Genomic DNA, 13,452 nt, shown 5'->3' with positions numbered 1-13,452 from the left:
TTCAAGTTTTACTTAACAAATCAGTCCTGACAGTTTTACTGAAATTTCTGAAAAAGAAAAAGGGGTCATCACCATTGGTCTTTCCCCACACCGCCCTGGAGTTTCATTCTAATCATGTGAATTTTCAAACTTCATATAACCTTAAGATTTACATAATCTGTAACCTTAAAATCTTAAAACTATGGAAGAGTATAACGGATTTGTTACTCAGTCTTATAAAACTTTGGAATAACACAAATTCGTATAATATTAAGCACAAATTTAAAATTAATATAAACTAACTCTTCCACAATAAAAGAATAAAAGCACTTCTTTATTGTCTCTAATCTTATTAAAAGAAATGAATGCCTTTCTAAAAATACAAACTAAATATGCCATCTGTTGGTCTTCAAACAGTAAAAACAAAACACAAAACACCCACTGGTGGCTGTGTTTACTACATGACCTATAGGACTGAATTATCTACAAAAATTTGCAATAAATTAGCACAATTTATCTGCTAATCTAGCATTTTATAATGCCAGGTTTTCAGTAAAAATTATTATTTTTAGGGCAATAAAGATTTTAATTTTGGTTCATGGTTCAGTCTATGGTAGGCAGGCTCCAAGGAAGAAACATGGTGGAAGGGCATGGCAGAGGAAAATTGCCCAGGTTAATTGAAGCTGGAAAAGGGAGAGGGAGGGAGAGAGACCTAGCAAGTGAACACATACAAAAATTACTATATGATTCACCATAAAAAGCTCTCTCACAAAAGGAGCAAAATGAATCTTTTTATTATCAACATCCAAAAAATGTTTCCCAATATTTCTTTCCCAAAGAATTATTCCCAATAAGTTATGTACCTAAATGATATTACCACATCTAGGAATCATTTTTACTAAGATAATTCACAAGTAAAAGTCACCCATTTAACATGTACAATTCAATAGTTTTCCTGTATCCATAGAACTGTACAATCATTACCCACTAATTTCAAAACATTTCCATCATTTCAAAATCAAACCTTGTATCCGTCCATTAGATCACTCCACAGTGCTCCTCCCCCTAGTATTTGGCAATGACTCATCCATCCCCGTTCTGTTTCTATGGATTTGCCTATTCTGGACACTTCACACAAGTGAAATCAAACAGCATGTAGCCTTTTGTGACTGGCTCCTTTCCCTTAACCATGTTTTCAAGATTCATCCATATTATATTATGTATTAGTACTACACCCTTTTTTATTGCCCCATATTCTATATTTGGAGGTGCCATATTTGGTTAGTTCATCACCTGACGGACATTGGATTTTCATTTTTGGCTATTATGAATAATACTATTATAATAATGCTATAAACATTCAAGTACAAGGTTTTTTTGGGTGTGGACATATGTTTTCAATTCTGCATATATACCTAGGAACTTAACTGCCTTCTCATATGGTAATACTATAGTTAACTTTTGAGAAACTGCCAAACTATTCTCCAAAGTGACTGCATCATTTCTAAATCCCACCAGCAATATATAAGGGTTCTAATTTCTCCACATTCTGTTCAACACTTACTATTGTTGTCTTCTCCATCCTGCCCCACCTGCCCCCACCACTTTGGTCCAGGGTTGTGGGTAGGCACCCTAATAGTAGTAAACTGGGTATTTCCTTTGGATTTTTGATTTGCATATTCCTAATGCCCAGTATGTAGTAACTAGAGACCTTCCCTAGGTCTTTTTTCCCCCCCTAAGTCTTTTCAAAGACAAACTAATCTCTCCCTCTTTGTACTTCTCTCCCTTATCAAGCCCCCCAAAACTCTGGATTAAAGTACTTTTTTTTTTTTGGTACGAGGGATTGAACCCAGGGGCACTTAACCACTGAGCCACATCCCTAGTCCTTTTTAGTTTTTATTTTGAGACAGGGCTTAGGGCCTTGCTAAATTGCTGAGGTTGACTTTCAAACTTGTGGTCCTCCTGCCTCAGCCTCCTGAGTGTGTGCCACTATATCAGTCCAAGTACTCACATCTTTAACTGCTCAATATAACAAATATCAATATTTAAGGCAATTCAATTTCTTCCTTCTTCAACATTCTATCAAAATATTGGCATAAAAATTGATTATAGTAGTTCTTTTTAAAAAACAAAACAATTGTGGATGAAGCTAAAAAAATAAATAGAATAGTTTCTCCTTATCACCTCATTAAGCATTTTTGAGGCAGAACATAGGGGCTGCTCAATGATGTGAGGCAGAGAAAAGTATTCTAACTGGGCTTTCAGCTCTCTGCCTCCAGAGCACAACACATTTCTCCCACTAAGAAAATAAAGCTTAAAGTCTGGTTTGGAACACAAGTTCAGATCATACGACTACTGCTCTAAAGAGAAGGGAAATCACATTTTAAAATATATCTGCTACCAAGAAATTCATATTAGATTGAGGAGTAAATCAGCCCATTAATTACAGCTTTATTTCTAATTTCATATATTTACCATGAATTTCTTTCACTGGAGAAATTTATAAGAGATGCATACCTTAGAGTTTGTCTTCTCAAGATTCCTTCAAAAATGCCTTCCTTAACCACTTAGAAGTGCTACCTATTTCCTTTTACCACACCATGTTTATTGTCTTTCATTTGCACAGAACATATTACAATGATTTATTTACTTCTTGAGTAGCTTGTACCTCTTCCCAATGGCTCGCATAGGGTCTGGCATATAACTGGCACTCAAATTTTGCTGAATGAATACAAAAATCCTGAAACAATTCTTATCCCTTATTAGCAGGATGCTGTTTGTAATGCACAGGAGAATCTCTAAGTTGAAGCAAGTTCAGAATGAATTCTGAAATGACCTCAGCAACCAGTATAGAAGGATAAAATGAGTATAAAACAAAATAAAAATTCTGAACCAACTCTCGTTCTAAAGCATTCTAATTTATTTCATAAGAGATTTGACTTTTCCCTTAGAAATGCTATAATCAATCCCCCCCCCCCCACCTCCATTTATTTATATAGTATTGGGGATTGAACTGTGGGTCCTGGGCATGCTAGGCATGTACTCTACCCATGAATTAAATCTCCATCCCTTTTTGAGACAGGGTATCTTCTCTACATTGCTTAGGCTGGCCTTTAATTTGCAATCCTCCTGCAAGCCTTTCAAGTAGCTGAGATTATAGGATCTTTATAATTTCTTTTATCAGAATCTCTGGGTTAGTACAAAAAGTGGTAAGCAACACAATCATATTTTATAAGTCATCTGTGTTTAAAGCAGAGTTAATACAAATATAAGTTGAAACACTTTCAGAAATAAAGTAGAGTTCGTGTCAATGTGTTTGATGTAATGGGCTTTAATAACACACATAGGCTTTAATTTAAATTATCATAGTGACTATGATTTTAAACTTTTAATTTTTAAAAATCCTGTATGAATAACTTCAAAAAAACAGCATTTCCTCCACTGTAATCAACTATTTGGATCACTGAACTATCCATCAAGTAGAAACTACATATTAAGGCTGGGATATAGCTCGTGATAGAGGAGGCATACCCAAGGACCTAAGTACGATCTCTAACACTGCCAAAAGAAATTCTCAACTACTGACACTATTCTACTGAATTTGCCAAATAGTAAAACAAAACAAAAAATATCAAGCTCAAGTACTAAACTAATTGAGATATTCAATAATCTTATGTACTAAAATACTCATGTCAGCAAACTTTTGTTTTTTAAGTCAGAAAGAGGGCAAAAGCTGGGCACAGTGGGACACACCTGCAACCCCAGCAGCTTGGGAGGATGAGTTCAAAGCCAGCCTCAGAAACTTAGAGAGGCCCTGTAACTTAGCAAGACTGTTCCAAAATAAGAGATAAAATAAATAGGCTGGGGATGTGGCTCAGTGGTTCAATCCCTGGTACTAAAAAGAAAAAAGAGGGCAACAGTTAATATCTGTCTCTAAGAATATGTTTTAAATCAGGCTTCAGTAAGTACATAGCCTGGAACTTATACCCAAATTCACTCACACCAGATTTTCCATCACTGCTACAGTACAGGTATTCTAAATTTTAAAAACAGCACACCAACAATGCACCATCTTTAAGGTAGTAAAGCTGCACCTGCTAATAACTGCACGAGTTTGAGAGTGTATTCACAGTTTCACTATTCCACCCATCACTTCCTATCCCCCACCAGATTTGGTTGCCTGGGCATACTCATCATGTGATATGGCTTATGTTTAGATTGAATGTTGAGAATTTCTCAACTAAGTTTGCTAAACTTAAATGATACAGTAGTTCAAAAATTACCTCTGAAACCTCAAAGCATTCAAAGTCTATTGAGAAGTAACCTTAAGCAAGGGTCCAAAGGAGTTACTGAAGAACTCAAAATGTAGCATCCTATATTCAATTAATTGAAGAGTGGAAATATTTTTAAGAGCATCTAGTTTAATCCAGTCACAGTTTACATAAGTCAAATTAAGTCAAGAGAAGCCATGTAGCGTTATTTTATGATATCAAAACAACTTGGATTCCCAATTAAGGAGGTAATTTTTTTCTACATTGCAATTTAATTCAATCTAGTACATTATACAACTATTTTATGCAATACAGGATTCTAGCCTTTACTGGAGATTTGAAAAACAGTCTGTTAGAGGTCACAGGAAATACCAGGTCAGAGCAATGCCATAACCATTCTTCATGTTGGATAATGTACATATAAAACCTCATAGACTCACATTTAAAGGGGCAACACTAAAATGAAAGGCAATAAAAGGAAGTGACTGAATTGTTCTATCTACGAAGAACTTAAAAAAAAAAAAAAAGGAAGTGACTAAATTGTTAACAGAGAAACTCCTAACACATGAAAAACTGGGAAAACCACAGAAGAGAAAACAGAAGACTAGGGCTATAGCCACAAAGGGAAGTAGTTTCTGAGTAATGAAGGGACACAAACATTCTAATCACTAGAATTTTCATTAAATAGAATGAACTGCTGTAAAATGCAGTAAGTCTGTCAAGGAAAAGGTCAAGTTGAGAATGAAAGACAATCGCTTAAGAATATCACAGAGGTGAGGAATGAATTGCCTAGACAATTCAACTAGATAGCTTCAAAGTCTGAACCAATCAGAGATCTTACTATTCTCTTCTAAGAAATCCATTACCTTTGGGTAATTTCCTCAAGATGGGTCACAATATAGGATACAAGCACACTACCCACAGTGTTTTCTCTCTGTGAAAGTCCCACGTATTAAGACTGGTATATTAGATGTGTCTGAAAGGTATCTGTAAGCAATCTAAAGATCTTATGAATTCCTAGTGTCAACAGAAATATAGGTACTCTGGTTTCTCTTCAGATGTTATAAATCTTTTGCCTTTTACTTAAGATTTCCATGGAGAGAAACAATTCCAAGTTTTTCAACTACTTTTTTTGAGGCCTTGTTTTGGCAGGGCTAGAGACAAAAATGTTTAGATTTCAGTTCTATTGCTATATAACCTTGGATAGATTACCATTTCCATAGATCTCAGAGAAGCTCAGATTTGGGGAAATATTCCCTACCTCTTCCATCATTATTTTTAAATAAAATTTTTAATAATATGTATTTTATTACGTGTCAGTTGTGTGGAGAATCGCAACAACTGGGTGGCTCTATGACATTTAGTGGTCTAGGGATGCTAAGTATCCTGCAGTGCCCAGACTGACAACATTCCTTCCACTGAGAAATGCTGATGAAAGAATCAAACATTTCTTTTCAGGCCAAATTTTGTGAAACTTAATTTTTAGCTAGCAACAGTTCTTTTAACAAAAACACAATGAAACATATTTTTCTGTCCTAAGTAGTTAGCGTAGTACACCAAATGCTGATTGATTGTCTAGGATTACCAGGAAAAATTTAATAGAGTTGGTAAGAAAACCAAAACAACAACAGAAAACCCTTGTTTTTAATGTATGGATATCATGAGAATTGCCCTTCAATATTTGATGTCAACATCGTAACTGTGATGTCATTAATTTATTTAATTAATTTAGTCATTAATTAATTTAGTTTTCGTTTCTAAGGCTTTTTAGTGGTTTTTTTTTTTTTTCCCCCTTATCACTAAATTGGGCAGATTCTTAGGTATTTAGTTGACCATTAAATGGTAAATTCTCATTGAAAGAAACATATTACTTATAACAGCTACCAGAAATATTCAGTCTTAAAAAGGAAAAAGGTTAATGAATGTCTCAAGAATTACAATTTAAACACATATTTAATTATTACTGCAAAATATATTTACTGACTGAATGACTGATTGCAGTACTGGGAATTGAACCCAGGACCTCACAAATGCTAAGCAAGGGTACTACCACTGAGCTACATCCCCAGTTCTACTCCTATTTTATTTTCAGATAGGACTTTGTTTAAATCTACTGAGGAGGCTCCTACCTCAACCTCCTGAGTGATTGGGATCACAGGTGTGTACCACAGCACATGGCATATACAAAATACTTACCTTTGAAATGAAAGATGTGCTAATAAACAGTTTTTGGCTTTAGGGACTAATTTTAGTAAATTATACATATATGTGTGTAATTTACTTAATATTTTAACTGTTTCTAATTTTTCTTTTTTTTCTTTTTTTTTCCCCCCCTTCAGTGAAGGGGATCAAATCCAAGACCTCATGCATGCTAGGCAAGTTTTTTCTTACTTCAAGAAATATTACACACACATACAGTAAATTTTGGAAAACCTGGAAACAAAGGACCAAAATCAACATCTGAATTTTTATTACTTAACATTTCTGTGTACCCAATTTCTCTGCATAGAACTGTAGTTAGGAATTAAAGGTTATTCTGCTTTTGCCACTGTTTAATTGTTCATTTCTTCCTTTAAAACTCAAAAGTATGCCTTTCTCCCCAAATCTCTGGCTTCAATAATTTGTACCACTTTTATCTCAGTGGTACCATAGTACTTATTTCTAAGAATACAGATCCTTAACATCATTTTAATAGATCTTTTTACATACAAAGGACAATAAGATTACACTAGATCATTTCACTGAATTGTTAAGTATTTGGAGTGGGTCCTTTTTTCATTCTGATGAACAGAAACTAATTTCAGTGTGCTTTCATTAAGGCTTGCACTGGAAAGTATTCGTATGACTATGTTATATAAAACAGTAGTTATATAATGTACAAGGTAATATTTAAACTTGAGACTCTTCATGTTTACTGGCACAAAATTTCTAGCAACAAAAAGTATACCTAACATACTTTCATGAAGTAATTTAATGGTCTGAATAATACTCAGGACCCATATTCTTTTTATAGAGTAAAAACATTCTTAATGTGATTCCTTAAACTACAAACATAAAAGCCTTCTTTTTAAAAAGTTCAACAAATATCAGTGCATCCATATTACTATTTGATATCATTATGTTATAAATTATAATAAATAATCTAAACAATATAAAGATATAGGTAGTAAATGTTAAAAGAACAAAAATTCAGACAAAAAGAACCAATCCACAACGAATTAGTATTTAATTATCTAGATTATATTAATAACTTAGTAACTTCATAAGGGATGTGAAGAAGGGGCAAATTATTTTAAAATTCTAAATTAAAGAATCTGATAAAGAATAGAATTAGAAAAGAGTTGACATTTGAAGGAGGTAAGAAAATTAAGCTTGCATAGTGTGTATTTTTCATTCTAAGATGCCCAAAGACATGTCTACTTGACTTAGCTAAGAACTGGCCAATACTTTAATACAGATTTGGAAAATATAGGAAAGTAAACTCCCCCACCATGAAAGCAATGACTATACCATTTGCTTGTATTTTCATGGCTCAAAGGTCAGAAATAAGAGGCTAGTTTATATTTCTTTGGCAGAGATAAAACATAATCCTTTATATAGAACTTCAGATTTCAAGGAAAACTTCAAATCCAGGAGCTAACAGCTTGTCTCTATTTGCTGTCACTCTAGATCACAGAAACCCACACTTTTTTTTTTTCTTTCCTGCCCCCCTTCAGTTACACTTGAGCTCTCTGACTGAAAAGGTCTGGAACAGATTAAACATTGGGCCACAAAATAAAAAGCGTTGGCATGTTGTCAAGCCTGTCTGGAATACACATACACAGTGGGCCCAAAAAGGAAAACTAAATGCAGTAACAGAATTTCATGAAACTTTTTTTTGGCATATCTAATTGTATTCTTGTGTGTGTGTATATATATACATGTTGGAGGTAGGAAGAAGTATTTTGTAAAAAATACCTTCCCGTGCTTAAAACAAAAGACTAAGTGATGGGTACAATTAATGAATCTACTTAATCTCACAGCAAAGTTATTTTACTTAGTTGTTTTAAGTGAAAACATTGTTTTTAAAAAAGCTTGAGTTCCTGATCTCTGAGGTGAGTATGAGTTAATCATCATCTTTCATAATTTAATGATTTGGGGGGTGTTTTAACACCATTCTTTACATTTTCCAAAATGTGAACAAGTTGAATTCATTAAATACGATTAAGGAAACATGTCCATTATCATTCCAGTCTATACAAATTTATTAGATTTTCTAACTTACTTGATTTCCTACTTCAACTACAGGCTTATTCAAATATTAAATAAAATCTGAAGTTGCAAATTATTAACATGCCCCGTTATTTTAACACCAATACAAGTCTTAAAGCTCAAAAGTCTGGCATTTAAGACAAACCGGATATCTGTCAAATGAGTCTCTGCCCTGACCCCACCTTTGACTCTACTTTGAACAGGGGTTTCAGTTAGTCTAGAAAGCCAACAAAGCAGGCAGTCTCAGGAAAACTGAATACTGTTTGTTGTTGGCAGTTTTTTTTTTTTTTGGTTTGTTTTTTGTTTTTGAGGCATATATAAGAGACGGGAAAACTTGTTCATAACGTTCCTGACGGAAGTTATTTTATCCAACCGACTCCCAGTACTTTTCTTTTTCTTTCTCCTAGGGTTGTGTTTTGATGGCATTCACAGAGTTAATTCCTCTTTCCCATAAGGGCCCCACAGTTGTTGTTAGGTCAACCCCTGTAAAGCTTCAAAGGTTCCGCATCCCTTCAGTCTGACCTACTCAGTGATCTGCACATTGTTTTCATTTAGCTGCATCCAGTCCATGATGAGAGCTTCAAAACCACAATTATCTGCTTCTTTTTAGACTCATTTTCCATGGCTTTGGAAAAATATTTCAGAAACCCAACTGAAGAAACTAAAAACAGTGGTAAAATGTGGATTAAAAAAGGCACTGAACAATTTTTATACTTTTATCACAATGTGCACAACTGGAAGGGAAGAGTTCCTTTGGGCAGTGGTGATTTATCTATGTAATTTGGAGGAAACATGGTGTGCCTTTTGCTTCCTATATAAAAAATAAAGGGAAGTAAAAGAAAAAAGGGCAAAAGAGGGGTAAATGCTTTCATTAGGCCATTTCTAGGGCTACAGGTCTCCCCCAAACATGAACACTTAGAATGGGAAACAGTATAACACCCAGGCACCGGATGGTGCTCACCACTTACAGAAGTTAAACATAAGCAGATACCAGGTCACTGACGAAAAGCTGGTATTCCAGATTTTTGATGTTATGTGATGGTCTGATTATTACTACAGCTAGAGAGACCATTATCAACAAGGTGGATGTGTTTCCTCAAAACATGAAAGGAATAGTAATTCTGATCAGTAAGCTCTAGAACATTCTCTCATCCAATCCAGACTAAAAAGCAGTTTAAACCTAAACTTCTCAAATTGAAACTGAAAGGTAAAAAAACAATATGGAAAAAGTTCAGTGGGCAGTCATTTTTAATACTATGAAGCAATGCAGTTTTAAATGTGTTTCCTAAATTTACACATTAAAAAAGTAATCAAAAATATCTAAAAAGGTTTTGAGATGAACCTTTACCAAAACGAGGGTCAAGCCTTGGGTCTAGCCAAGAGGTGGTCTTGTTCTTATGGTTTATATAGTAAATTTCTCCATCCTGAGTCATGGCTTGTTCCCATCCATCAGGAAGAGGACCTATAACACAGAAAAAAAAAAAAAAAAAAAAAAAATGAGGGTTGGTTTCAATTTGGAGCACCTAAAAAAAAAAAAAAAAAAAAAAAAAAAGTGGGAGTACTAATTTAAAAAGAAAACACATCTTGACATAAGACAATTCATTAAAGCAGATTAAAAGCCTGTGTTCAGAGAAGAAAGGTAAACCTAAATACCTAATTCTTCTCCACTAAAAAGAAACCATCAAATAATAATATTGACATCCCCAAAGACACAGATGAGAGGGAAAAAAAAATCCTTTATGAAGACAAAACCCAAATTATTATTATTGTTAACCCAAGTCATAGAAGTGCTACAGTTCAGGGGCTTAGTTTCCAGTCCAGTCAGTTTTATGACAGTACCTCCCTAGGGACTTCAAGGTTCTTTAACAAGAAATACACCCGGGTGTTTTTAGAATATCTAAAGTACAGTAAACATTTTATTTAATATAGAGCACACTTCTAGCTAGAACTGCCAAGCTCCATTTATTTCCATTATTTATTTGACTAGCTCTCACCAAGAAAACTATAATACAGAAAACTATAGTACACAAAAAGCGTATTTTTTAAAAAGCCAGAAATTGCTAAGAGGTGGGGATTGGTGGTTGGAAGTTTAAGTTTGGTGAAGTCTTGAAACAGGGGCAGGGTTAAATGCTAAAGCTGTTGGAAAGTGAATTTCTCAAAAAGAAAGAAGGACGATACACCATTTCATTTACAGAATTAAGAAACAACATCTGGGAGATAGGACTACAGAATACAATTAATTCTAAGATTTTTTGTTTTTATGAGGGTAGCCAGACAACTGCTTTGGGCAGGTAACTATGGTGATAAACAAGCCAATAGTAGTCAATGGATGCCTTTGAGAGTCTCAACAACCACAAGAAATCTTCATTAGAAGCTTGACTACGCAGATTCTGTATCTTCTGCAGTGCTAGGGATTGAATCCAGGTCCGTGTGCATGCTACCAAGCTATATTGCTAGCGTGATTCTATATCATTCTCAACAGCATTACTCTTCCCCACAGCTGTCCAGGTTAGATCCACAAGAGGTATCTTAGATACACGTCAAACTTTTCCCACTTGCTCAATCCATTTCACCCTGAACATTCCACTTTCAATCTGATTTATCTTCCCTAGTCAGTCTCTAAGAGCTCAGATATCAATATTTACCATCTCTTTTTCTTAACTGTCAGAAATTCCTTCCTTGGTGACTGACTTCTCATCTTTTTCACTCTACTACCTTCTATCAAGCAACCACCAGGGTTTTCTTATTAAAATTATGTCTTTCATTTTTTTTTGGCAGGGGGGGAAAGTCTGGGGATCAAACCAAGGGCCTGGCAAATAATAGATAAGCGCCCTACCTCTGAGCCACATCCTTGAAGTACTTTCTAATCAACTTTTATATGTCACTCATTCTCTCACTAAAAGTATTTCCATTGCTCTTTACCCATCAAAAGGAAAATACCCAAATCCTATAACCAGCTGAACTGCCTTCTTTTTTCTATTTTGCAGTACTGTGTACTGAACCGAGGGCCTCATGTACACTAGGCAAGGTCTCTACAAATGAGTTACATCTTCAAGCCTTTTTAATTTTTGAGACAAGTTCTCAACTGAGTTGTCCAGGCTGGCCTTGAATTTGTGATTTTCTGCTTTAGCCTCCCCTAGCAGCTGGAATTACAGGTGTGTGCCACCATGTTCAGCTAGACTCATTTTATCTTCTTTTTTTTCTTTTCGGTACTGGGGATTTAACCCAGGAGTGCTTTGCCACTCAGATTTACCCACGACTCTTTTTATTTTGAGACAGGGTCTCACTGAGGTGCTGAGTCTCATTAGGCTGCTGAATCTGGCCTCAAACTTGGAATGCTCCTGAAGGAGTGGATCCCTGGGGTAGTCTTCCAGAATGGACGCACAAGTACTGGGCTTTGGAGGTGTACTGATAAAATTCCCAGACCAATTGGGGACCAATTCAGCAAAGAGCCTGGAGGTCTGGGATTACCTCTCATACTCCAGCAATCCAGACGGTGGAGCATGACATTCTAGACAACTCCACCTAAAACCACTGAGAATCTTTTGAACTCCAACAGAAAGAATTCTTTAACTTTTCATCAAGATCTTTCTTAATGGTACATGGATATTTATACATATTCATATTTCTTTTTTTTCTCATTTCTAGAATTTTTGAAGCCAGTTATTTTTCATGGATAAGTGTTTTATGAACTAGGATGTTTGAGTATATAACTTAGTCCTGTTTTGTATTCTTTTAATCTTTACTTTATATATATTTCTTCTGTTTCCCTTGATTCTCTTTTTTCTTCTGCTAACAGCTAATCTCTATTGTTCTCTCTTTCACTATTCCCTTAACTTTTTATGAATTTTCCCTCTTAATCATCACATCCTATATCACTTCTGTTTTCTCCCTGTCCACTGAAATTATAAACCCTTTTGCAAACTCACTGTTTTTACTGTAGGCAATAACTGATCATATCATTTCTGTTTATTATAATTAACATTGTAGACAGTAGGAACTATTTGGTTTAATGCTGTATATTGTTTGCATTGGTTGTTGTTATTGTCCTCCCTCAAAACTGAGGTACTAGAAGCCTTCAGGGACACGACAAGTTCATAGGGCAAAAACTCTACTGCCTCAAAGTCACACTGTTAGATGGGTAGACACACAAACATGAAAAAACAGGAACAATCACCCCAAACTAACCAATATACTCCAATAACAGAATCCATTGACACCACATTGGAAGAAATGTCAGAGAAGTTTAGAATGTACATAGTTAAACTGATCCGCAAAGTAAAGGTAGGTATAAGACATGAAATCAGAGAGAAAATACAGGAAGTGAAAGATTACTTCAAAAAAGAGGCAGAGATTCGGGGGGGGGGGGGGGGGGGACAAGCAGAAATCTTCAAAATGAAGGAAACAATAAACCAAATTAAAAATTCAATAGAAAGCATCACCAACAGACTAGACCACTTGGAAGACAGAACCTCAGGTAATGAAGACAAAATATATAATCTTGAAAACAGACTTGACCACAGAGAAAAGACGTTCAGAAACCACGAACAGAACTTCCAAAAACTATGGTGTAACATGAAAAGACCAAATTTAAGATTTATCAGGATAGATGAAGGCAAGGAGATACGAACCAAAGCAATGCACAATTTTTTCAATGAAATAGGATCAGAAATTTTCCCAGACCTAAAGAATGAAATGGAAAACCAAATAAAAAAGTCTTACAGAACCCCAAATGTACAAAATTACAACAGACCCACAGAAAGGCACATTATAATGAAAATGCTGAACATACAGAATAAGGATATAATTTTAAAGTCTGCAAGAGAAAAATATCAAATTATGTATAAGGGGAAACCAATTCAGAACTCAGCTGATTTCTCAACCCAGACCCTCAAAGCTAGGAGGTCCTGGAATAACATACTAAGTTCTGAAGGAAAATGGTTGCCAACCA

At 35.0% G+C, this 13,452-nt stretch overlaps 1 protein-coding gene across 12 annotated transcripts in view; it reads right to left on the bottom strand.

Moving 5' to 3' along the window:
- Positions 1–13,452, bottom strand: part of YAP1 (Yes1 associated transcriptional regulator) — a 117,401-nt gene that overhangs the window by 34,140 nt on the left and 69,809 nt on the right. For 4 of the 12 annotated variants that reach the window (XM_079101968.1, XM_079101975.1, XM_079101973.1 and 1 more), the window contains exon 4: positions 9,844–9,963. The exons of 4 other annotated variants lie outside the window; for them this stretch is intronic. In XM_079101968.1, coding sequence (XP_078958094.1) covers positions 9,844–9,963 — 120 coding nt within the window. The remainder of the gene's footprint in view (positions 1–9,843; positions 9,964–13,452) is intronic. 4 more of the 12 variants (XM_079101972.1, XM_079101976.1, XM_079101974.1 and 1 more) reach the window with 1 other exon arrangement.

This window comes from Sciurus vulgaris (assembly GCF_902686455.1).
Source record: "Sciurus vulgaris genome assembly, chromosome: 11".
In the NCBI taxonomy this organism is placed as follows: domain Eukaryota; kingdom Metazoa; phylum Chordata; class Mammalia; order Rodentia; family Sciuridae; genus Sciurus; species Sciurus vulgaris.
This window is presented reverse-complemented; position numbering and strand designations above follow the sequence as displayed.